Source organism: Ricinus communis, chromosome 2, assembly GCF_019578655.1.
Source record: "Ricinus communis isolate WT05 ecotype wild-type chromosome 2, ASM1957865v1, whole genome shotgun sequence".
Lineage (NCBI taxonomy): Eukaryota > Viridiplantae > Streptophyta > Magnoliopsida > Malpighiales > Euphorbiaceae > Ricinus > Ricinus communis.
The window spans coordinates 4,445,081-4,470,926 of record NC_063257.1 but is presented as its reverse complement, the minus strand read 5'-3'; the positions used below and the strand labels follow the sequence as shown (position 1 = coordinate 4,470,926).

The 25,846-nt window shown below is 33.5% G+C and overlaps 5 protein-coding genes across 13 annotated transcripts; 1 reads left to right on the top strand and 4 right to left on the bottom strand.

Annotated features, from left to right (window-relative positions):
• The first annotated feature begins 5,380 nt into the window (after positions 1 to 5,380).
• On the top strand, positions 5,381 to 8,522 carry LOC8288089 (ergosterol biosynthetic protein 28). The gene is made up of 3 exons (XM_015718422.3): positions 5,381 to 5,682; positions 7,348 to 7,554; positions 8,256 to 8,522. The coding sequence occupies exons 1-3, from the start codon at positions 5,568 to 5,570 to the stop codon at positions 8,321 to 8,323; spliced, it is 390 nt and encodes a 129-aa protein (XP_015573908.1). The 5' UTR covers positions 5,381 to 5,567; the 3' UTR covers positions 8,324 to 8,522.
• A 363-nt stretch (positions 8,523 to 8,885) lies between these two features.
• On the bottom strand, positions 8,886 to 11,660 carry LOC8288090 (MATH and LRR domain-containing protein PFE0570w). Of its 5 annotated transcripts, none has more exons than XM_048371008.1 (3): positions 11,293 to 11,660; positions 10,609 to 10,805; positions 8,886 to 10,414 (listed from the first exon to the last, which is right to left on the bottom strand). In XM_048371008.1, exon 3 carries the CDS (start codon positions 10,352 to 10,354, stop codon positions 9,248 to 9,250), a length of 1,107 nt encoding a protein of 368 aa, XP_048226965.1. In that variant the 5' UTR covers positions 10,355 to 10,414; positions 10,609 to 10,805; positions 11,293 to 11,660; the 3' UTR covers positions 8,886 to 9,247. The 5 variants fall into 5 exon arrangements, with proteins under 5 accessions (XP_048226965.1, XP_048226966.1, XP_048226967.1 ...); XM_048371009.1 differs by having other exon boundaries at positions 10,613 to 10,805; XM_048371010.1 differs by having other exon boundaries at positions 10,609 to 10,797.
• A 4,639-nt stretch (positions 11,661 to 16,299) lies between these two features.
• On the bottom strand, positions 16,300 to 18,219 carry LOC8288091 (EPIDERMAL PATTERNING FACTOR-like protein 2). Its single transcript, XM_002509976.3, has 3 exons — positions 17,126 to 18,219; positions 16,974 to 17,011; positions 16,300 to 16,875 (listed from the first exon to the last, which is right to left on the bottom strand). The coding sequence occupies exons 1-3, from the start codon at positions 17,232 to 17,234 to the stop codon at positions 16,615 to 16,617; spliced, it is 408 nt and encodes a 135-aa protein (XP_002510022.1). The 5' UTR covers positions 17,235 to 18,219; the 3' UTR covers positions 16,300 to 16,614.
• A 153-nt stretch (positions 18,220 to 18,372) lies between these two features.
• On the bottom strand, positions 18,373 to 19,006 carry LOC125369197. The gene is made up of 2 exons (XM_048371066.1): positions 18,845 to 19,006; positions 18,373 to 18,691 (listed from the first exon to the last, which is right to left on the bottom strand). The coding sequence occupies exons 1-2, from the start codon at positions 19,004 to 19,006 to the stop codon at positions 18,458 to 18,460; spliced, it is 396 nt and encodes a 131-aa protein (XP_048227023.1). The 3' UTR covers positions 18,373 to 18,457.
• Positions 19,007 to 19,127: 121 nt separating this feature from the next.
• Positions 19,128 to 24,395, bottom strand: LOC8288092 (putative lipase ROG1). 5 transcript variants are annotated; one of them, XM_048371063.1, is made up of 12 exons: positions 24,169 to 24,386; positions 23,856 to 24,006; positions 22,269 to 22,508; positions 22,081 to 22,148; positions 21,793 to 21,863; positions 21,345 to 21,614; positions 20,907 to 21,067; positions 20,755 to 20,810; positions 20,540 to 20,592; positions 20,341 to 20,470; positions 19,757 to 19,854; positions 19,128 to 19,640 (listed from the first exon to the last, which is right to left on the bottom strand). In XM_048371063.1, the coding sequence occupies exons 2-12, from the start codon at positions 23,933 to 23,935 to the stop codon at positions 19,569 to 19,571; spliced, it is 1,299 nt and encodes a 432-aa protein (XP_048227020.1). In that variant the 5' UTR covers positions 23,936 to 24,006; positions 24,169 to 24,386; the 3' UTR covers positions 19,128 to 19,568. The 5 variants fall into 5 exon arrangements, 4 of the variants coding, with proteins under 4 accessions (XP_048227020.1, XP_048227019.1, XP_048227021.1 ...); XM_048371062.1 differs by having other exon boundaries at positions 23,856 to 23,956; XR_007214833.1 differs by having other exon boundaries at positions 19,590 to 19,640; positions 19,757 to 19,871; positions 23,856 to 23,956; positions 24,169 to 24,395.
• Between the last annotated feature and the right edge of the window lie 1,451 nt (positions 24,396 to 25,846).

The following is a 25,846-nucleotide window of genomic DNA, read 5'->3' as shown; positions in this document are numbered from 1 at the left end:
ATGCCTAGGCTACTTGTATTTTCATTTTCTCTCCCTTTATATTTTGGCCCTCTAATTCTTTTCTTGTTTTGTCTTTTTTGGGTTGTAGCTTTCTTCCGCCGTTGTCAACAACTTTAGAGAAAATGGGTTCACGTGACATTGACACTATTTATTTTGGTCACGATTTTAAATTAGTCATTGCAATAAAATATTTCGATATTGACGTTTCATTTTGAATTATTTCGGATTATATATAAATTTAATTCTAAATCATTAAAATATTAATAATATAAAATTATTATTTATATTAGTCCACTGAAACCTACGATTACAAAGGAAATCCACTTTTTCCAAATCGAAGTTGTTAACTCAAGCGAAGATATAGAATACCCAGAATTTTGCATTGTATTGACAAAACCTGGATCGGAAAAATATGGGAAATAATACCACGAACTTGACAAGTCCAACTCAAGTTCTTGGACCACCATGCTTATCTATCTATTCATACTTTGATGTACCTCCGACGCTCCATGTATGAAATGCAAATTCATCATATTTTTTCATGCACCTTCTTTGATTATTCTGTGAGTGACAAAATTGAGGCTGAGGCGTTGTCGTTTGCTCTTATTCTATTACTATTTGGCATCGGATGTTTGGATTGTTATAATTTGAGAGATGGACACAGGCAGCTGCTATTAGTTGATTGTCCTTTTCTTTCTTAAAGTTTCCCCTTTCTATCAACTTATTTATCTTCAACAGTTCCATCGGCATGAGAATTATTACCTTTGACTCTTATGCTATGATTATTTTTCTTTTTAATTTTTGAATGATTAAAAATTATATTTCATTAAGGGGTACTGACAATTATAAAAATCCCTCAAGATCAACATGATTTTATGCACTATTGATGCCCAGCCTAGGAATTTTGATGGTTCTCTCCCCTTCTTCCTGTGAGAAAATAAAAGGATTAGAGAGAACATTTGATCTAGTGTTCAGTGCATGAGAACTGAAAGTATTCTTGACTTGATTTCTTCAACTTCAGTGATAATACCTTCCTCCCAGCCCTATACTCAACATCCAAATTTAAAACTTTAATTAAATTAAAAGCTTATAACTAAAAATTAAACTAATTACTTTCATCCCAACCTCACAGCGGTGGTCGTCATCCCTGAAAGCCTCCACCAATCTCATATCGCTTTCTAAGCTTGATATTTTTATTTTTAAGAGGTCAAACTAAAGCTCTTGTTGCCTTTTGTTGTTGCTTTAGGCGTTCTGCTTTTACTGTCATTGATGGTGCGGTGTAGTTAGCCATATAATTTGATTGTTTGGCTCATCAGGATGCATTGATAACCAAATGAATTTCAGATGGAAAATATATGGGTCACGATGATTATCTTTTAATATATTCTCTCTCGTTTTATGTACGCTAGATTTATAATTATTGGTATGATGTGTGTCGTAATTCTGTTTATGATAGTGGATGCAGACTGTGGAGGGACAGAAGCAGAAGTTGGAAGAAAGTGAGCAATTGTTGAATCAAAAAAAGTCTGTGATACTTATGTTTCAAGAATTGAGAAACAGAGTTGCCTATTCTTTTTGTTGAAATAGGACCTCTTGGTTGTGTTCTGGAAACTGGCTTAGCCGTGTGATTGATTTTTCTAGTTCGAGGATTACACAAAATGTTGCTGTTCAAGTCTTGTTAGTATTATATTCTTCTTCTCCGTGCATCATTGTTGTCTTTAACAATGTTTCTTGTCACGACCCCACCCGTAGGCCAAAACCCGTAGTAGTTCGACACTCACCGGATTTAAACAAATCTCATCTCAAATTAATATTATTAAAACCATAAGTTATCTTAATAGTTACACTTTACAAAATTACTTCCGGTCTACCGGGAAAAACTAGGGCGAGACCCAAGCTCGGAAAATTTACAACCGATACATCTACTATTACTACTCACGCGGAGAATCTAAGATTTACCAATTTACATACCAAATCAAATACATCACCCGATGATGAAGGAGTTCTTGAATAAGAGTCACGGGAGAACTAACAGTCACAAATCTGAAAAACAGTAAAAATGAGACTGTCAGTCTCGAGAGTGAGTTAAAATCATATATCTAGAGACTATTGCTTCTCCTCAGAAAACATAGATTATTCAAATCAGTATATCAAACCATACTATAATTATACCCTACTATTTCCTTCACATAAAAATATTAATCATTCGAATCAAAATATCAACCATGCATGTAAATACAATCCATATTATAATCATACCATAATAAATAAATAAATGAATAATAAAAATATATTTTTACTTTTACGGGACGAGTGGCTCGGTAGAACCCTAAACCCCAAATTCTAGTAGCCTTTCGGCTCTCTTAATCCAACAGGTCTGGCGCCCAGAGAGCAAGCTCGATCAGGGTCCTTACCTCCAGCCTGAACACTTGAATTCCAAATAAGCCGGCGCCTAGAGAGCATTGCTCGATCAGGGACCTTAACTCCGGCAATCAATCGAACTCAGAGCAATGCTCGATCAGGCAGACAAATCCATAATAATCTTATATCCATGATCATTACCGGTGCGCACGCGGTCCTGATGTAACCCATCAGGCGGCATGTTCTACAAGCCACATTTTCCAACTCGCAATCATCACATATAATAAATATTATTATCTGATGAACTCAACCAACACATATCGAAATAAAGATTAAAGATTTAAGGTAAAACAACGTGAAATTTGTGAGGGAAAAATAATAACGTTTATCTTATTATAACATACTAATAATAATATTTATATTATTTCAAATATTAATAATCAAGTGAAATCATTTATCTTGCGATACTAATAATCATATTAAGCACAAATTCTAAATAGCATATTAAAATCAGACTAGCAATAGCGCAAAGATTAAATGACTTTAACTCATAGGATTGGGCGACCTCCTAGCTCTGCTCCTGTGCCTCGGTTGGAGCGAGCCGAACAGACAGATCATCTAATCACGGAAAACAATTTATCAATACGCTGAGACAATCCATCATTAATCCTAGGTCTAGACTCCTAAGAATCTCGACTCGGGAGAATTCTACCGAAAATCCGGCAGAACCTCTCCTACAACACGAACATTACCCCCCGTAAAAACGGGTCCAGGACCTGCCAGAAGAACACTTCAAATACTTAACGATTCAAACAATAGGAGTCGGGTCCCCAAACTTCACTATTTCCCGACTCCGCCACACAAAGACAAAATACAAGTGAATTATTTTTACTCACAAAAATCATCAAATACTCAATATAATCCAATAGACACAAATTTAAAATCAAGGATTTCTAAGATTAACGGGCCAAAGAAAATTACCGAGACGCTCGATCGCTCGGTCGACTCGCCTCCAGCCGCCGGAGTCCGATCGACGATCCGAACACACCATCGGACTCACAACGACGCGCTGATGACGATCCCTGCTTCCGATTTTCCGATCTGACACCCGATCATCCGGAGAGATTTGCGGACGATCTCGACCGTCGATTCGCAAACGAAGCCCGATCGCCACGAAACCAGTGCCATCGCGAAGCTTGAGCTGAGGAGAGTCGGGATACATCCTCCGATCATCCATCCTCCGCCGGAGCTCGCCGGAAAAGCCCAAAAACGCCGGCTGCCACCATTTTCTCTCTCCACCGAGAATCTCCGATTCCGGCCACCAAAACCGACGCCGCTGCCGCCAAAAGGAAGCTCTCTCCAAGGGGAGCTGATCGCCACCGAGATCGGCCGGAAAGGCCACTGGAAACGGCCGGAACGACGCTCGGAAGCCGCTGCCACACGTCGCGCGATTCCGCCGCCTGCCGACGTTGCCAGCTGCCTCCACCGCCACCATCGGGCTCGCCGTTGACGTGCGCTCCTTCCGACGTCAACGCCGCCCTCGGCCTGGCCTCCAGCGTTCGTCCACCATGGACGCCGACGCCTCTCTCTCTCCTCCCTTTCTTCTTCTTCCTTCTTTCTTTTCTCTCTCCCCGATTCTATTCCTTTCAATATCGACATTAGGCCTCCAAACTTTTCCTTATTACAACTTAGTCCCTCAACTTTCTTAATTACTTACAATTTCATCCATTAAAATTCCAATTTAACCCACAAACTTCTTTTTAGCCTTTCAATTAAGCCCCTAACTATTTAATTTGGGCCAAATCCGAATTATTGAAAATACACAATTACAAAAATACCCCTGACCGACATATTTATTTACAAAAATACCAAGCTCACAAATTTCCATTAAAACCCCATAAAAATAACATTATACTTTCAATCCTTATTCCAAAATAAATTTCCAATTTAGTCCTAACACACAATTAAATTAAATAATCAATTTTCCCAAAATTCTTTTATAAAAACATCCTTTATAATTTCTTCCAAAATTTTCCAATATATAATTTTACTTATATAAATATGCATTTGGGAAAATTTGAATAACCAAAATATAATCATTTCTCAAATAATTTACTTGTATAATTTCTTAAAATTTCAAATTAATTGCGTATAGAAAATAACTCATTTATTTGATTAATATTAAATTTTTCATTAAATCATTTCAAATTAAACCCAATAATAATAAAGCTAAAATTAACTTAAATAAAAACTCATTATTAAATATATAAAAAATTTCGGGTGTTACATTTCTCATGCTTGAATCATAACTTTTCGTTTTATTAGTTTAAATTTTAGATTTTTTATTTTTATTATTACTTTTTAATTTATTTTATTAGTACCGTTCATCTGCTTAAATATTTATACAAATGGATATTTAATGATAGAGTACATGTTATTCACTGGCCGATCGGAGTCCTCGGGTCCTTCGTGTCTTTGACTCTTTCGAAAAATGAAATTCATAGGATCTCGTCCGAGAACTTGTATAGAGAAGGATTTTCTGCGGCGTAGCAGTTCTTCCATACCAACTTTTGTCTTAAAAATTATATATTAAACGAGTTTACTAAATTTAATAATATGTATTAATTTTTATTTGAATTTAAAATGAATTTAAATAATAAAAGTTAAAAATAAAAGTTAAAAAAACTTATTAAAATTTAAACTCTTTTAACCTTTTAAAAAAAGTAAGACAACAATAAATAATAATATAAATTAAATTTAAAATTAACAAACAAATAATTAATTATTACTAATAATATTAAAAATAATAATTTTTTAATAAATACTATCTTTTTATTTTATTTTAAAATGCGAATGGCTCTCACATTTATTTAAGGATAAAACAAACTGAAATATTAAGATTTTGAATAAAAATGATTAAAAAAATGTTAAAAGGAGCTATTGACCCTCCTTCAAAGTTTAGGAATCTCTTTAAAATTTATTCCCACGAGGAAAATTTTAAATTTAAATTTGAGATGGATGAGTATATGTATTTCAATCGGGTTTTATATGGGCGGGTTCCGGCTGCCATTCCTACTTGTAGATGCTCACAAGTCCGGTTATAAAAGCGTCATTGATTAAATCAATACTAAACGGGGTCGTTTGTTGGGTTGACCAGATTTATAGGACTGAAAAGAACCGAGCAAGAAAAAAGAAGGAAGAAGAAGATGAAGGCGTTAGGATGGTGGCTAATGCTAGTGGGTTCACTTCGATTAGCCTCCGTATGGTTCGGTTTCTTCGACATTTGGGCTCTTAGGCTCGCTGTCTTCTCCAGTACCACCAGTAAGCAGTTTTTTTTTTTTTCTATATATTGATATCCCAATGTTACTCGTGCTTTGTTCAATGCAATAAAAAATAGCTAATTGAAAATTGCTTTTTTTCTTTTTAAAAAGCTTAATATTTCAATTTAGCAGTTCTTGCTATGTTTTCAGATTTTCTTTTCACTATATTGATTCAAATGCTTTCCTTAGGATTGAAGCTGAAAGATTTGCCTTTTTAACCTAATCTTGATTAGAGAGAAAGGTTTGGCTTGTGGGTTTGAAGAAAAGTGTGAGCTTTAATTTTGTTTTTCCTTTTTCTTTTTTCTTACTGGAAGTGTCAAAAACAAGATTTATGAACATACAGTTAATGAATACCAAATAAAATGTGGATCTCGATTCGGGGGATTCTGAGTCCAATAGCCAAGAAAGATCAGTATATTAGATTTTGAGTCTAGTGGGAAAAATTTACAACTTTGATTAGTACAATAAGGATTTCTTTCCAGATACTTGCAAATCAGTTCTTTTTCTTTCAAGTGCGCGGTGTTGTGTATTATTAAATGAAAGATTGTGGAATACAATCACTACCTATGATCTTCGGATCTTTGGACTCTATAGTTTATTAACATGGAAATGCGGGTTTTAATTCTGAAGACACCTAAACGTATCTCTATAATGGTGTATATTGAGAAATTTAGTAGGGAGACAAATTTAATAAGGAAATGGCTTAGATCCAATGTTAAGAAGGATATAAAATATTTTGGAATTTTGAGTATAAGAGCTATAAAAAATGATTTTGTGTGGCACTATGTGGATTTGTTCCCCTGATAAGTGATTATTGTTCTTTAGGGTACATGCATGATGAGCTATTGTGTATTTCAAGTGTAAGATTGTTAGAAGTAAAGGGAGCTAAATAAGGTGTTCCGATCATGTGCTCAATATGGTCAATCTTAACTGTTTAAACAAGTCTCCATTACACTTCTTGCATGTGTTACCTCAGGAATAATGCAATTTTTTTCTGCGTGTTGGTAAAATTATGTCTGCCATTGAAGATGTATTGAAATTAAATTCTCCTGCATACATGCTCACCATCTGAATTTTGGACAATCGTGAGTTATTTATATTCTATAGTGTTGTTAAAAAAAAAAAGTTCTCTGATCTTTCTAATCACAAATCCAGAAAGAGGGGTGTTCAAGCGTGCCATGTAATGACAGAGTATTTAGAGTCTAGCTCTAGGAAAATAATGATTGATGAATTACAGTCAATTTGATAATATTGGCTCTAAATCAATTGCTTTAACTAAAATGAGTCCAATTCTTTTCTTCAAGGCTAATTTTGACATATGAAATTGCACTGCCACACAAGTGGACAGCCATCAAATTAAGACATCTTTATTCCAGAGTTCATGATAGGGGATCTTGGAGTCCCTCAGATCACCATTAGTGCATATAATACTTTCCTAATCTTATTCAAATAGAAGACCTTATCTTATCTTCCTGGTGCTGACAACAGCATGGTATAAGGGGGAGTTAGAGTAGACATATCTTAGTTTTCATGGTTTAAATTTTTAATTAAAAACTATTTTTGACATTATTTAATAAAATGTTACTTTTCCTTTGTGGGATAATTATAAGATAATTCCTGATTTACTTTTTTTTTCTTCGCTTTTTGTAATTTTCTTGTTATGCAGTGACTGAAATTCATGGGAGGACATTTGGAGTTTGGACGCTATTGACGTGCACCCTTTGCTTTCTTTGTGCATTCAATCTTGACAACAAGCCCCTTTATTTGGCTACCTTTTTATCTTTCATCTATGCTTTTGGGCACTTCTTGACTGAATATCTAATTTATCAAACCATGGCCATTGGGAATTTGACAACCGTCGGTATCTTTGCAGGTAATTCTAATTTCTATCAGACCTATAGTCATTCTGAGTTGTGTTACTTTTGGTTATTACATTTTTAATGACATTTGGTTTGAAGCTGCTACATATCTTTTCCTTATTAATCTTATCGAAAGTAGATTGCTTACTTGAGTTATATTTTGATTGATTTAGTTTAGGATACTGAAAAAGAAAAAAAAAAGGGGAAAACCTGAGATTGGCATATTTCATATGTTATTTTATTATGATCCTTGAATTCTAAATTTACTTACAATATAATCCTCAATCCTTAACAGACTTCTCAAATGGAGCAACTTGATTCTGTAGGCTTCTAAAGGATATAAATGTTTTGTCCATGAACCATATTATGCTTAGCACTTCCTAGACCTGTAAAAGTTTGTAATATGTAATAGTTATATAAAAGTATATTAGTATGAAACCTGTCAAATTAAATGGTAAATTAATCAAAGTTCAAGGCTGAAGTTATTGGACAGCAGAAGAACTAAACTGAAAACAGTTTGAAATAGGTGTTGCTTTTATTTTTATTTTTTTTTTCTTTTTAATTTTCCCTAGAACTCCTAGTTCCAGACAGGCTGTTCAAGTCAACATAGTTATAGTCTAGAATTTTCATGTTTCTCTTAAGAATGGTCATCCTGCAACTTAATCAAGAATCCTGCCTTCATCTTATTCAATAATATCTATTCTTTTTCAATAAGGTACATCAATAATTTGGATGCTGATTCAATGGAATGCACATCAAGAGAGCCATGCCAAGCAGCCTTGAAATTTGAAGAACTTGTTGCCGAATGCCTCATTTTGCTATGCTGCTGATCCCAAGGGATACTTGTTTGTAGTTTCTAGCTTCTCATTCAGAGTTTCGCTGTACTAAATTAACTCTGTAGATGGTGGTTCATTTACTGGTTGAAATGACGACCTTTTTGGATGATGTCTAAACTAATTAGAACATGATATTTTTTAACTTACGCCCTCGATTCCCCTGTTGCTTGAGTTTTATTATAAAGTCAGCTTCTTGCATTGCCTCCCTGGAAAATCTGAAAGATTCAATGTTCGAACAATTCAACAAGTTTAAGTCCCTCTGGATAAGGCAACGATGGGGCCTCCTTGATGTGCATTAGGATTGCGATTTAGGGCCGCTGGTCCGGCCAGACTTGTGATTATGCGTCTCCATAAGAGAAAAGGATCAACTGTCCAATTCGATAATTTCTCCAGATACGTGCCCAATCATATTAACAAAGTCCAACAGCCATCTCCTTCCATCCGCAGGTTCATGGGAAGCAGAAGGAAAAAACTACTGGCATTTTTAAAAAAAATAATGCAACTAGTAATACCCATCAAGAGATTTATTTTCCGAATAGCGTTCATGGCCATTTTAGTACATTTTACTTTGGCATTAGCGGACTTGAACCATCAGAAAAGAAAGGCGTATATACATGTACAATTGCACACCTATAGGAATACTCTAAAAATATGAAAAGATTTTACTCATTCACCCGCGACAGGGTGATTCTATAACATGATATATTATCACTCCAGCTACATCTCCGTTGTTGCCTCGTCTTGTTACCCCTGGTTAAGTACTCAAAACAGCCTGAGCTGAACTTTCTCTACTTCTGATTGAATTATGAATTAAGCGGGTCAAATAACTCATTTCCTAAAAAGCCTTTATCCTTGCTAGCTGTCACTGATTTTATCTGTGAATTTCACTACTAATTATGTTATTCTTGTTGATGGCTGTAATACCATTATTATCTTCTAAGCCACCATCAGTATCAGACTTCACAATATGTTTGGTTACCCCAGAATCAACTGCATCTAAATTAGCAGTTACAGTAGAAAGGGCCGAATCGACATTGGAATGCCTGCCTTCCACTGCTTCACTGGCGCTTCTTTTCTTTGCTCGCGAAACAGCTTGCAAGAATGTGTATTCTCCAATAGTATTTGCATCTGATTCTTGAATTATTTTTGGCAACTTATCCTTTCTATAACCAGAGCTTATAACAAGCATGGAATTGGAGTTTAACTTGACTTCTGGTTTCTCCTCTGATGATGTCTCAGTGTATGAACTAGATTCTGAGCTGAAATATGAATTGGCCAAATCAAACTTATTAACCTTTTCTTCACCCTGCACATTTCCACGACCATTCGATTCAAATGTCACTCTGATCTTTCTCAGACCTCCAATCTCAAATTCAGTGCTTAAAGTTTGGGTATCACGCCCCACAAAATTAGAAGCATCATCGCCCTTGAAATGTTCTTCTCTTGCTTGTCGAGGAAACCTTTCACCATTATTTCTGGATTGATTATTACTTGCATCCTCCAGTCGATTACCCTTCTCTTCACTCTCTTGTTCTTCACTTCCTACATCTCTCTCCCTATCATCTACATCAATGAGATCTTCTACTTCCTCAGATTCATCCTCTTCTGCTCTCTCTTGATCATGTCCATCTATCTCATCATCTCCACCACCTCTTTCATCATCCTCAAGGTCTTGAGGTTTGATTTCTTCAACCTCTTCTTCCAATTCTGCTTTATCCAGTTGGCTTTCAATCCCCAAAGCTGTTTCATCAACTCGAGGATGGAGGTGTTTCCTCCCAAGTTTGACAACTTCATACTTGCTTTGCACCTGTTCTGATATTTTTCCTGTGCTGTTGTCATATGCATTTTTCTTATCATACGAGTGCTTGAGATGGTTAAGCAGCCAAATGCAAATGCCAAGGAACAGACATATCTGAAGGAAATGCTTCACTTTAAAGCCTTTTGACCTGTGAGTTCTACTAGTTGATTGCTTCAACATGCTCAACGCCTAAAATGGCCGTATGTCCTTCAATTGCCTGCAGCAAATGCTTATTCCGATCTGTAAGTGGAAATAGCAATTAGCACAATATCCCCCAAACTCAATCTTTAAGACAAAATAATTGTTTGCTTGGACCCAAAATGACAAAGCAAAGTATAAAGATAACAAAAGGTAATACTCTATTACCCTGCCTTAAGATGCTGAGAGGAATTAGTAAAAGAAAAGAAAAAAAAGACAAACTTTAGCTTATTCACCTACTTTGTCGGCAAGTGGCAACCATGGCTACGCCTTTGTGCTCATCATTCAATACCATTTGTCATAACTCAAAAGAGAAGTAAATTTATGAGATCTCCTATTGTGTGTTGTTTTCTTCTTATCATAGAAAATTTACCCAAAAGTATACCAAACATAACCACCAATATCTCTTTGGTCCACACAGCTTCCTAGCATTCTTGTAAAAAATAACTCCATCAGCAATTTAGCAAAATAATTTATTCACAACTATTTATCATCCTGTTAGGAAAGATAGAACATAGTACGTAAGATTTTTTATTTTTTTTTAAAATCTCCCAAATGCTAATTGAACACTAAACATCCTATCAAATAAACATATAAGTCCGATGAATTGGAACTGAATTTAATGGAAGAACCACCAAGGAACATAAAGAGTACTGAATTGCAGCTAATACTAGAAACAGCTATGAGGTACCTTTACAAGCTCAGAAACCAAAAGCCCTTTGTCCAGGTCAATAAATAAGAACAGAGAGAAACAGTGCACAAAGTATGCTTACAAAAGAAAACTAAAAGGGAAAGAGGGGAAAGAAATGCCACAAAGCTAACAGATACCCTTGTGATTGTGGATAGAGGCAACAAGTATACAAACAAGATCACTTAACCCGGAAAAAGAAAAAAAAAATACAAAAGAAAAGGAGTAGCACCTGAGCTGCAGATCCGTGAAAATGAAAGGAAAAAGTACAAAAGAACTGAACTTTAGGCCTTTTTATGAAATGGGTATTCAGTGTATGAAACGTATAGAGCTCAAGATGTGAGTTTTTTTTTCTGCAGTAATAAGGTATATGGCTCCACTGCTTCTCCAAAAGAATGGGTTAGCAAAAGATGACATGATAACCATCTGGCTAATTAGTATTGGAGGAGGTGGTGGTTCAAGGGTAAGAACGTTGTTTTCTGTCCTGTCTGTGAGAGAGAGAAAGAGAGAGAACGAGCGTAAGCTCCAAAAAGCGACCGCCACAGAGAGAGCTGAGTGTACGTGTGCCTTGGACACGCAAATGTCGGCATTCATCTCTGTACTGCTTGGTTTTTGATTCACTGGTCGGTTTGCTCTTTGGTTTTGGTTAATATGAAACGACTTCGTTTTTGACAGACAAGAGTACTAATTAAAATTTATAATGTTGAGGAGAATGACTGTCGTCATTACTACATAAAGCCCCCCAAGACAGGGTCAATTTATTTTATTTTATTTTAGAATAAAGGGCTATTTTAATTTTGGGTTGTCCAATGTGATATTTTTTATGGAAAAGATTAAGATGCTATTAAAAGAATTTATATAATATAGGTGTTTCTTATTTCGTAACAATAATCTTTTAAATTTATCTTTACTATTTCAGTATTTCTTTTATTTAAAATTAGTTTTTTTATTTGAGGCATGAATCATGTACATCAACATATACGAATGCGTATATACTCTTTCCCTTTTAACTTATAATAAGAGTAAAAAGAATCTACTCAAATTATGCCATTTCAAAAGAGGAAGTAAGTAATCTTGTTTAATGAGAATTGTTTTGATTATTTTGAGGAAAAAGAAGAAGAAGGTTGTGATTCGAACAGAGTTCATGCTACGGATTATTGTCCTATAGCCGTACCAAGAATAACATTTGGAAAAAAAACTATTAAAAAAGGGGTTTAGAAATAATATTAAGGAGCTTTTGATTTAATAGATATTGTATAGACTATTTCTACTAAGTCTATTTAAAAATAATTAATTTGCCAGCCTTCTAAAAGATTTAGTTTTCAAAATTTTAAAAGAAAATTGTAAGAAATATTTTTAAAAAATAAAATTTTACAAAAGCAGGTGTTTTTCTAGATTTATAGTCTTTTTTTCTATATTCTAATATCCTATATACCAATATTCTTTAAGATCTCTATGTTTTTATATTAATGTCATATTAATTTTACAAGAAATAGAAAAATTCTTTTTATAATAAACTTATAATACAAATGGTTAATTTCATAATATTTAGTATGTAACTTATCGCTTAAGAAATAATATTATTATTAAAGAAAACTTATTTTTATAATAACGGGGCATCACAAATAATACCAATAATAAACTTTTAAGCAAAAGACATAAATCACAAAAGTAATTGTTAGTCAGGTAGTAAAGTGAAAAGAGAAATTCCAAATTCTAAATTCTAAATTCTGACCCATGAAGTTTCTATGAGTAATTGGGAGACAAGGAAAACAAGTTAAGTTATTGTGTTCCGGTTATTTGTCAACTTAGAATGTGTCAATGGCAACTAGAATTAGTATTGAGAAAAATAGCAAAATTCAAGAGTGTATAAATGCAATAGTACGAGTCTTTTTTAGTTTAATTAAAATTTTGAGTTCGAATTTTGCGTATGCAATTATATTAAAATTTTTGACAGAGTGTTTTACCATTCATAAATATTGAAATCTACATTAAAACTCTAATATATATAAATTGCATATGGAGACAATAATAATTTGAGGTGGGAACTACTTGAATTTGAAACTTACATTAGATTCTTACCCAAAGTGGCTAAAGTAAAATAATGCCCACATTCTCTTGTTGCACCATTACATTCCTTAGAAAATGCATTTATGTGCCCGGTTTCAATACTTATTTTTTGTGACTCTGGCTTTACAAAGTATTGGTTTCTATTTAGGCTTGGTTAATGTAAATTAATGTAAGGAAATGCACAATGAAAACTATCTGATTAGGTTAATATTAATTTATAAACACTCATTGATTCAGGCAACAAAATTCCACATAAAATCTCTCTATAGATTTGTGCAAAATGCATATCAAATTTTTTAATATGTTTAAATTGGAAGACCAAAACCCTAATAAAGCAGAAAATGAAAACAAAGAAAAGAAGTAGAAAAACTGAAAAAGAAAAAGAGAAGATAATAAACCAGAGGTTGTGAAAAACTTGAAATTAGTTCATAAAATTAGTACCCTTCATATACAAAGTAATTTTTGAAAATAACATATTTGTTATATTTTTAATTTAATTTATATAATATAATTAATATATTAACTAATAAATTATCTTTAATTTTTTGGTTTACATATATCTAAAATTAATCTAGAATATATTGGGTAAAATTCTTATGGGTGACAAAATATTTCCTCAAAAGTTTTAACATAATTATATACCTAAAGTTCGAACTCGAGGCTTTAGTTAAACTAAAAAAAACTTTTAACTATCTCATCTGTATGTTCTTAAATAAAAGAAATCTTAAAAATTTAATAATATATTTTAATCTTAATAAATGGAATATTACTTATATTAAATATTAATTTATATAAATATAATCAATATTAACTGATAAGTTCATTCTCTCATTAAATAATAAAGTCTAACCCTAAAATAGTAATAAATTATGCTTTCATATTTACTCATACAAATTTGATTAATTAATAAATTACCATAGTAACCTTATTTCTTATAAGAACCTATTTAGAGAATGTCGAACTAAAATTATGACTTCCACGTAACATATTTTATTCACATAAAATTAGTCTTTATTTATGTGAAAATCAATTGAATTTTTTTAATAGCAATTTCAGGATCTTAATATAATGAACATTTTATTAAGTAAAATATTTTTTATTAATTTACTTTAAATTCTTATTATATTCTAAAACACGAAGAATCCTAAAAATATTGTGGAAATTGATGTATTAGGTTAAGAGGAAGTACCATATTAAAAATATTATCAATCATGCTATATATTAAATTAATTGAAATAGACATTCAACTCCACTTCAGACATCTCCCTGCATCCTGATGAAAAGGAAAGAAAAAGAAAAGAGATTGATAAAGGTAATTCATATGAATAGTCTGTCTGGCTCTATATATATTCTGAAACACGATTAAATTTGTTTCAAGTAACTTCGCGTATAACTTACAAGTTACGAGTTTCAGGTACGTACGTAAGTACAATATATACATATATCATTAGGGCAATACCATCAACTTCTGTTTTCTTTTTTCCTTCAGATAGCATGCTGTATTTTGTATTGGCACTGTATATATTCATTCAGCTGCCAACAACAGTGTGACCCCAAGAAATGAACAGAAAATGATTTTGAGTGAGAAAACAGACAAAACAGGAGAAAAGCAACCGAAGAAGAGTTAGCCACGTTAACTAAAAGATCACATCATTTTTTTGATTGCTAAAGGTCACAAACATAGACGAAGAAAGGAAGCAGAGAGTTGCTAAACTACCCCCAATTTATTGCTAACAAGAAGAAGGATTGAGAGTCTTCTCTGCTCCTTTTTCTGACTATAATAAATGATGATATCTACTTCCTCCGTCCAGCTCCTTCTTCACAACCATGCCAAGGCCCACTGTATCTACTGTTACCGTGCCTCCCCCCAACTTCTACAATTCTGCTAAATGTTCATTATGTTTTCCTTGTTTAGGCCCTTCTAAGCTTGAGAATTTTTGTTTCCGAGATGTATAAAGACATAATGTGTACCGATTCTGCTAAACCATAATGTTTACCCATTCTTTAAGGAAAAGAAATAAATTAATGAACGCTTTTTTTTTTTTTTCATGAGGTTTAAAACAATATTCAAGCGTTTGTTTGTATATTTAAAACATAAATTTTTAGAATGCTCTCTATCGATATCTGATTGATGATAAAGAAAAACAAATTTATTTTTTAGAGACTGAACTAATAATAAACCTTTTGAAGTTATTGTGATTAATTTATTTAACTAGAGAGTCTCCTAAGTTTTCCACTGGAGAGTTGAAAAATGAAATCCTTGTATGGCCTTTGAAGATCGACCTGATAGGGGGACTATTAACAACATTTTAACCAAGAAGAACAAGCATGTGGGTTTCCAAGCGGAATCTCAAAATCATCATTAATTAATTAATATTAATGATAGGATCACATGAAGCAAAAGTAGGCTTGCAGAAAACCCGAAAGGGAAAGATGAGAAGAGGATGTGGGTGGTGGAGTGGAGTGGAGGTGGGGTTTAGGGTTTTTGGTTTAAATTAATTATTTGATCCCTTCGAGGTGGGCAGGCTTTCTGATGTACATATATATCTTGTAAGATACGAAAACAGAACTTCCCTTCCTTGATTCAATCACATTTCTGTTCTTTCATCTCTCTCTCTCTCTCTCTCTCTTAAACACATCCCCATGTCGTCATTCTTCATATTTTTTAGCATCCCACAAAAAATTATTACAAAAATAATGAATACCCACTCAATTCCATGTTTCTCTCTTTTTAATACTATATTATTGAATGTAGAGAAATAATTCAGCGCCTTCACAAGCACGAGCTTTATATAACTCTAAAAATGCACACTATTGGCCAATTATACATTTTACTTTTATTCTGCGTCAGTGAACAAATGAAAAACAATTACTCATGACAGCACTATGTATGAATACATAATTAAATTATAAATAAAATTACTCATAACAGTTTATAGAAAGATTACATATAAACTCATAAATTTAATTAGCCATTTCGTACAAACAGTTTCATGATATAGTTTTTGTGTTCATTGAGTTTATCTTATGCATGCTTACTATGAGCTCATAACTGTGTGATGACACTATTAAGACTGTTATGCGTTATTGTTTGCACTATGAATTAGGTTATGGAACATAAGGTCTGCATCTTTAGAAGGAGGACCGAGTTTACTAAAACAAGAAAAAGAAAAGATAAATATAGGCTTTTTAAGAGGAAAAGATATTATTACAGGCACAACTAAAGAAACAAAACAAAACAAGAAAAAGAAAAGATAAATATAGGCTTTTTAAGAGGAAAAGATATTATTACAGGCACAACTAAAGAAACAAAACAAAACAATTCAAAAGAAAAAAAGAAAGAAAAAAAGGCACTCTACAAAACTATTTCTACGGAGGGCAAGAAGGGTGAAGACTATAAGGTGGAAGGCTACATATCCACAATTCTCAAAGGAAGCTGGTCAATTAGAGTCTTTGAACAAGACAACTGCACATGTTATTTCGTTCAAGGATTGAAAATCAGATTGCCACACTTGCATTTCCAACTCATGGGCTTATAATTGGAGATACCATCACCTCTAGAGTATGCAATATTAGAAATTGCAGTGGATAGATGCGCACTTCTTTTATGGCTTACAATTCTTGTTGTTACTGGTACTTGAACTGCCTCACAATGGCCACAGGAATTGCACCTTCTATCACACCTTGGTGGAGTTGACCCTATTACTCGACTTCTCACTGCCATCTTCTCATCCATCTCTTCTTTCTGTTTACAAAGTAATGATAATTGGTAGAATCAGGAGGGTTAATTTGACAAACGTTAAAACAAAAAGAAAAAATACACTGAAAATGCATGATCTTTACTTGTGTTTCAGATTCTAGTGGCTTGGGAATTGCTCGTCCTGAAACGAAAGAAAGTGACTTTAGTTCAATTCAAGAATGCAACTCTTTTAATTCACATGTGAATTCTAAGCTAATTTCTTGAGAAATAATAATTGGATTGTTATAGTCCTTACCTTCAGCTACAAATCTCACAAGCGTGGAGCACGAAAGCAAAAGAAACAGCAAGGAAATGGTTAAATGCCTATTTCTGTTGCAAAAGTAGCAAAATTGAGCACTGCCCATTTCTTCCAACACAGAGAGAGAGAGGATGTCGTTTGATTTTTGCAGAGAATTTAGTATTAGGGTATAAAAGAAGAAGAGAGTATTAAGAACAGCTAGCAGAGTAGACAAATATCTAGAAAAGGTTTGAAATTGAATGAATTCTTCTGGCAAGCACAGAATTAGAACTGAATCCTGAAAAGTGTACCAAGAAGGTTCAGCCTTTGATTGCCACCTCCCAAAATGCAAAAAGATGACTCTGTTTTTTTTCCCTTTTCTATTTCTTTCTCCTTCTTTCAGAGATTGAACGTGTAGGGCAAAAAGAGAATAGCAGTCAGCCTAGAACAAATTGAAAAAAAGAAAAAAAATAAAAGAGGTGGAGGACCTCAGTCGAAAAGGGAAGGACCAAAGCCTCGTTCGTTGAGCCACTAGAAAACCAATGTACTCATATCTGTGCTTAAAAAAGAACTTCACTACTCGCTAGTACTACTCTTGTGTATCAGCAGAGCAGAAGAAAAGGAGAGTGAGAGAAATGAATCAGCAAAACGATACAAACACAAGGAAGGACAAATACCCCAAACCGAAACAAACACCAAAATATAAAAGAGAGTTGTTCTTTTTTCTTCTCTTTTTCTTTGCTAAAAAAAGAGACATGCAAGAATATAAACGCAGGTAGCGGTGGTATGGGTTGTTTTTACGTTTTCTTCGTATCTTGCTTTCATTTTGTCTTCTCCACCTTTGTGCAATTAGCTTGCTTTAGTGGGAGTCAGGATTGATTCTGATTTGATTGAAACAGTTGTTGGGGCAGTTTCAAATTGACACGCCAAGTCACTTTCTGGCTCTTGTATCTTGATTCTTGAAAAGGGTATGTGAATAAATATAGTTCCCAAGAAGGATATTATTAAAGAGTAGGTATGTAGAGTATAGATAAACGGAGTTTTGCTTGAGAAACCATGTTTTTATGCACAGGAACTCAGTTTTTCTGAGTAGGGAAGTAGTGGGTGGGCGTGGATTTTTACCTGCAAGTTCACACACAACTCCTTTGGGGAAAAGAGCCGCAAACGTAAACCGTTTGATTCGGAGTCTGTGCCTAAGGTGGCAAACTCTCATGGCTTTTGAGTATTGAAAGAAGAAAAAAAAGGGTAGAAATTAGCATCACATGTATGTCAATATACGGCAGTGGCCTTGCCACTTGTAACAATTATGCAGATTAGGTTGGCGTCATGGTATGCTACAGTTTGGTACAGTTAAATTGCTGTCATACCACTTCTAATAGCATCATTATAAAGTGGCCTGAATTGATTTTCAACTTGGTGTAGCAATTTACATTGTGGATTTAGGATATGAGCGTTAATTGAGCAAAGGACTAAATCGTGATTTGATGAAGTTCTTGAGCTGAAGCCAAGTGTCCCCTTGGTTCCAAGCACCCAAAATGAGGAAAATGGGACCATAGTTTGGATATACGACAGCGCATCCTGGACCTGTTAGCAGTTACGAAGAAATACCAGAAACAGGGACCAAACAGCAGCATTATGATCGGTGTACATTTGAAATAATAATAATAATAATAATAATAATAATAATAATAATAATTCATCTGAGATGCATGTGGCTTCTACCCCATAAACTATCACCTGAGAAACTCTTAAAGAGTCTGGGCTAGGCTCAATTGCGTTGTGACACAGAGAATTTGCAACTGATCTTGAAGTAATGACCCAGTAAAAGGCCGAACGGTGGCTTCGGCTATGAATCAGAAGAAGAAAGAGTGGCTTTATAATTACGTGGAGCATTCTCATCTGTGAATGAGAAAGTAACTAAAATGCTGCCAAACTAAATATTTGAGTGGTGGAATGAGGAGCCACGTTTATCAATTGAGCCATGATCATTTTCTTCAATTAGTTTACAAAACAGCCAAAATAACCCAAAAATGGACATTCAAGGAGGTAAATAAAAAAAATGAGCTACATGTATCAGGACAATAAAAGATTAGGCTTCTTGATACAAGATGTATAATTGGAAAATTACTCGTACGTGGAATAAAAAGTTGCATATAATTACTCCCCAACAGACGGCTGATTAGTTGGTGCTAATGCTTTGCACGAGCGCCTTGGTGCCAAAAGAATTTCTCCAACATCCTCTTCCCCTCGTTTCCCCATCCATCTCCCTTTTCTCCTTCTATTCCTGTATTTACATTATCAGAAAATTCCGATGCGAACCTGTTTTTTACCCCCTTGTATCACACTCCGTTCTATCCATCTCAACACCTTCTAGCCAGTTCTTAACTTCTTACATCACAATGAGGTCACCCGGAATTTCGATTTAGATATATTGGGCCATTTCGGCAAATTGTTGCAATTTTTATAGACGAAAGTTGTCAATCATGTGTTGGACTACATCAGCCCCATCAGAGTATAGACAATAAGTTTTTACCTGCACATGGAAGACAAAACAAACAATGTCAGGCAAATTATAGAATAATTATGAATTACTTAATTTCTTGATGCTATAGGAGGAACTCAGACTCTTAAAGGAAACGACAACTTTACCAGAATAGTATTGTGTGCCAGAAATCTTTGTCTGTATCCGTTGAATTTAACATCAACCCGTTCCCAGCTCACTTTTGTCAAAGCTTGGATCATTTCGTCTACAGGTATTGCAAAACTATAAGAAGAGTGATGATCGTATCAATTTTGAAGATGGGGTTAAGTTAACATTCAGGAAGATGATATAGGAGTCAAGGATTAGAAATAATTAGTCATTGGTCTTGTGATTCTAAGATCAGCATAATCTATTGCTAGAAAGAGATGGCAAATGGCAAGATTTATCAGAATGGTAACAAGTTTGACTAAAAAGGCATGACGAGCCATATTAATTCATTCAAATCATTCTTTAATGAAAGTTGTTACTCTGTTTGATAAGCTAATCTCCAACAGAAATCTAACCCTGCCTCTCTTCACTTACTTTCTATAGCTTACTTATCATTTATTCATTCTTTCTTTCCTTCTATATGTAAAGAAAGTTGGAGAACTTAAAAAGTGACGACCAAGTAACAAAGACAAATAAACTTAATGCTGCCTTTTAACCTTCAAAAAGAAGTAATTTAGTTTGAAGAAGTAACTAAGTAGCAGACCTTCCATGTCAATAGACTTGCATTCATCAACTTTGGCATCCGCGGGAAGTTCTTGTTGAGGACTAGAAGTTTTTGAGGCTTCCATGCGTACAATGTGTCGATATTTTTCATCTCTTGAAAGATGTCGTCTCTGATGAGGGGAAAAAATCCAAATAAATTATGTAATTTAGTCAAGATCAGATTGATTAAAAGGCTCTACCTTTGGAAGCTCATTCCGTCGCCGTAAAGATGATGTGCTCCATCCTACAAGGTCTATGAAGTGTTAAGTACTCCATTCAGATAGGATGTGAAATAGAAAAGGAATCTTTTCAGCACCTAAAAGGTCATATCTATGCACTGAATGTCCTTGTATGCTATCTAAACAGTATAAACAGTTTCCAAAAATGACTAAGAATCAGTACTGTAACAGGATACGGTCGAATCGTGTATTTGCATAGGCAATATGATGCTTAAAGGATTGCAAGGCAGACCTGCAGAGAGAAGAAAACTTTTGAAGGTAATTTCCTGAAATGTTTATGAGAACAATACCTGGTTTCAAAGGTGAAACAAAAGATAAAGCAACTCACATAAATTTAAGATTTTCAGAGTCTCTAACCATTTGAAGAAGAAGAGGAGTTTTTCCATTGCCACCATCTGTTAAGAAGAGATGTTTTCCAGTTTTACCAAGACACCATGACATCCGAGCAGCCATTCTTTCTAGAGTATAAGAGCCACAAAACAAGGGAACCTGAAAATACAAAAGCGACAGTTTCCATAACATCCTAAGCTAAATATCTCATCTATTTGTCATCAGAATACCCCTGGGGAATAAAAGAGTCTACCAGTTAACTATTGCAAAAGGGCATTGAAGCCTAACGAACAATCTAACTAAGACTTTTCAACGCAAACAGAATCCATGGATTTAAATAAGCAATGGCATCCAAGCGAAACCTATAAGTTCATAGCTTAGAGCACCAAAAGAAACTCTTCAATGTAAAAGCATCTGCAGAGAATGAACAAATTACCTGTTTATGCCACTTAGAACCAAGATGTGGAGTAGCAAGGGTTATGAAATTCATGGGCTCCAATCCAGCAATTCTGCTTGTGAATTTCTCCTCCACGCTTGTATCTCCAGATACATCACTTTTACAGTTTCCATTTCCTAGAGAATTTTCTTTTCCAGGGTCTTGTCTAAAGAGCTTAGCAATAGCATATCTTGCCACCAGGCCACCTAAAGAATGGCCTATGAATGAAATCTTCTTAACTGAGGGGTTACGTTCTATCACTGATAGAATCTGAAAAAACAAACATGTTTCCTCTTATCTTGGTGGAATAACTTCACATTGAAATGCCAATTTATAAAATTTGTAGTGATAACACATAAAATCAATCCAGCATAAACTGAAATATTAGATATCACATTTTAAGAAGAATATAGTTTTGGTTGAGATCAACGTTGAAGCTATAATGTACCTCTTCCGCTAATCTGTCTCCCATTACATCAACACCATCAAATGTCAATGTTGCAGAATTCGCTTTGCTGCCTGCACCAAATTTGATTGTATGTGATTATTTTTGCAATGTCTGCGATAATTCAAATAAGCTAGCAAAGTTGAGTTGAATAATTCAAATAAGCTATCAAAGTTGAGCATGAGATATCAATTTTGAGATTTAATTATGAATGTTTGTAATTAACGAGGATAACAAGTTGGAAGTTTCCTAAAGAAGATCAAGTAAGCAACTCCAAGAACAGGGACTCACAGTGTACAATAACATCTCGCGGATACCGTTTCAAGAACTGCTCGGCAGCAAATTTCCAGTTCTGAGCACTGCACGTAACACAATAAAATACTCAAGATTTAAGAAATCGTGATAAACTAGTCCACACTTCTTGCATTGAATGTGATACTAATCAAATGTGAAATCAAGAGTTGACTAATTTGCATTACCTTCCAATGATGCCATTGACCATAACAACAAGGTGATAGGGATTAGCAGGCTCTCCATTAATACTATCAACTGCAACATCAAAATTCCCTTGCTCATCTTCTTCTATTCTCAAGCATCCGATTTTTGGCAAATATGAATATTTACTCTTCACTTTTTTTTTCTTCTTCTTCTCCTTTAATTCAGCTGTGGCCTCCGTCTGTGATCTTCCATTAGCAGCAGCAGCTTCTTCTTCCATTTTTCTAGAAGCATCATGTTTTTCCATCTTAGTAGAATCCATTAACAGAAACTAGATTTAGAGAGAGAGACGAGATAGACTTTAATTTTATAGTCAGATAATTGATTATAATTTAGTCAATGTTCAACAAATGCCTTCTTTGACGACTCTAAACTAAAAACACTATAAAGGGTTTAGCTATATATGGTTTTAAATGGGTCCGGCCGGGTCCCTCAGGCTTCGGCCATCGGCTGTGATTCGTATGTCAATTCGTCTTCAGGGCCCCACTTGAAAAAGAAAAAGAAAAAGAAAACATATTTAGTTAACGGGACTTGGATTTGGAAATAATTACAAGTTTTGTGAAGTGGTGGTGTGGTGGTTTACTGGTTCGACAGGGACAAAAAAAGGAAATCCAGAAGCGGATTTGAAAAAGTATGGACTGTAGCAGCAAAAAGAAGACTTTTTTAAGGACAAGAAAGGATTAAATTATTATTATCGTTTATGCGTTGATTCTGGAAGAAACAATCGCAGTTGACACGCAATTCTCCTTATGTTATGTTACTGTCAGGTAATACGTGCGATTCCTTTCCTCCACCGGTCGGCGCTGCCTCTACGGAGAAGAGTCCGAATGTGTTTTAACCTATATCTCTGAATTAAAAAAATAATTCAAAATTATTTGAGACCAATGACGTCCAATTTTATTTTCTTTTTGAAATGACAGGTATAAAGATAATTAATAATAACTAATTAATTCTATGTAATCCCCTAATAAAATTCAATGAAAGGAAGGTACGAAAACATGCAACCCTGTGTGTAAAAGATGTTTTCGTACTGGAAGAGGAAGCTATGTCTATGTATATACATATATATATATATATATATATAGAGAGAGAGAGAGTATATGGAAGCAGGCGTGCCAGCCAATCTCTGCACTGCAGCAATGTCATAATATTCTATGCAAAGTTCTGTTGAATTTCGTCAAGGTCGACCATCTGAATTTCAAATCTCCAAATTTTCAACGCTTCCAGAAAAACCTGTGTGTATAGCTTACCGGACTTTTCAAGTTTAACCTTACTTTAATAAATTTCTACGTATCTTCTAGTATTCATAGGTTTGCCCCGGAGTCTGATAAAAAGTATTTTAATTTTGACATAGGATGAAAAACACCCTAAATTAATTCAGGATGTGGAATTAAATTCTCATTCACTCAATTTCACCCTTTAATCTTTTAAAAGGATTAAATAAACTCAATTTGTTAATCACCTTAACTTCTCTATTAATAGTGGAATCCAATAAAAAATTGAAGCCAATAACATACAGACATGTGAATTTTGTAGTTTTAAATATAAATAATTAAACTTTAAAAAATTACCTTTTAAAATTACAAACTTTTAGATAATAACTATAATGCCACCACCACCATTGTTGCCTCCGTTGCTGCTCCTCTACCATCGCCTTTGCCTCCAGTTCCACCTGTCAAATCAATATCCACCGTCATCAACTATTGTTCGCATGCAGCTTTCCTATTAAAAAATCCACCAAACACAATTGAGGCCCATCAAAAGGAAAAAACAAAATACTAATAAGAAAACTACACCGAGTAAACAGAAAAAGTTTAAAATAAACAGAAAGAATAGAAAATTGATTAGGCTCATTGCTCGCTCATCGCCTACACTATCGCCTACCGTTCATCGCCTCTTCAAATTTGTCAGCTGTCGTCGTCGTTTCATCGACCGCTGCTCATCACCTTTTGTATGTCCCCTCGTCGCCTGCCGTCCTCGTTGCTCTTCTTCATTATCGGTGGTGGATTTTTAGTGTCGGTGGTGCTTACTAGCTGGGTTGGATTTGTCTCATAATTATTCAATTATATTAATTGATTAATTAGTTTATATTATCTTATTAATTTTGTTATTTAAGAGTAAAAAAGAAAAATATGTGTCTATAATTGATATTTTGAAGGTCCCATACTACTAATATAAGTTATAACTCGGTTCTTAATTTAATTTATTTGACTCTTTTAAAAAAAATTAAAGAATGAAATTGAGCTATTTTAAAAGATAATAATTTATTGCACAGTTTTAAAAATATTTTTTGTTAGCTTATGGATTTTATTTTCTATAAATAGCTTTTTAAAATAATTTTTGAAGAAATTTACTAATTCTTTTTATTTCTTTTAGAAATTAAAATTAAAATTAAAATTTAAAATTTAAAAACAGATTTAACCAGCGCAATATCAAAAAGGGTAAATTAATCACTAAATTATCCACTAATCTTAACTTTGGACCACCACAAATTGCCAAATTATAGATAAAATAATTTGATTCTGATTCTCCGGAAAAGTAATATATCGTTGGTTTATATAATTTGAGGAGAATAAATGACTTTGCCATTTTTATGTAACAGACAGTAAATTAGTTGACATTTAGTTGTTTAAAAGAGTTTATTAACTACAAAATCTAATAAATTGGGTAGTAAATTAGATGACGGAAACAAAACTTAAATATTTTTTAATTCGACTTAAGAAAAAGTATTAATAACGTTAGAGTAATTTGCTCATTTAATTTATTCAATTTAATCATTTCAGTTATTAACTAATTAACTAACTCTGTTTAAAGAGTACACTGATTATAATTTATTATGTTATTTCATTGTTTCGGAAAACAAGAGTTTGTGCGTTCTAATTTCATTTGTTCATTATTTTTTATGTAATTAATAAGCATTAATGGTAAAGTTGAAGTTTTATTTTCTCATTTTAATGAGATATGGACTTATTATTAGGACGAGTATAGCTAAACAGTTTAAATTTTATTCGAATTTAATAAATTTTTAATTAATTTAAAATATATAGCAATCTCAGCTTGATTATATTTTTAAACATAATAAAATATATAGCAATCTCAGCTTGATTATATATATATTTTTTATAATTTAAATCTTCACACATTGTAGTAGTTATTTACTGATAACCGTGGAATTTTTCTTTTATTTTCATGCTTGAAGATATTATAGTAGTTTTTAAAGGTTTTTATTTTATTATTAAATATTTTTTTTTTTGTTTCTAATAAAATAAAATACTTTTATCTAGTTATTTAGAGAAATATTTTTTTTATTACTTTGAGCTTAGTACTTTTATAGCTTCTTTTTTTTTCTCTATTAGTTTAAGTATTAACAAAATTTATCTTATTTTCAATTACACTTATTTATATAATAAATCTCAGGTGGATGTTAAAGAATATTAATATTTAAAATATTTAAATTAATTTCAATTTTATTTATTTCTTAACTCGTTTAATATTCAATTTGAGCTATTTTAATCACTAATTTTATTAAACAAACTCTGAATAATGATAAATTTAAATTAGT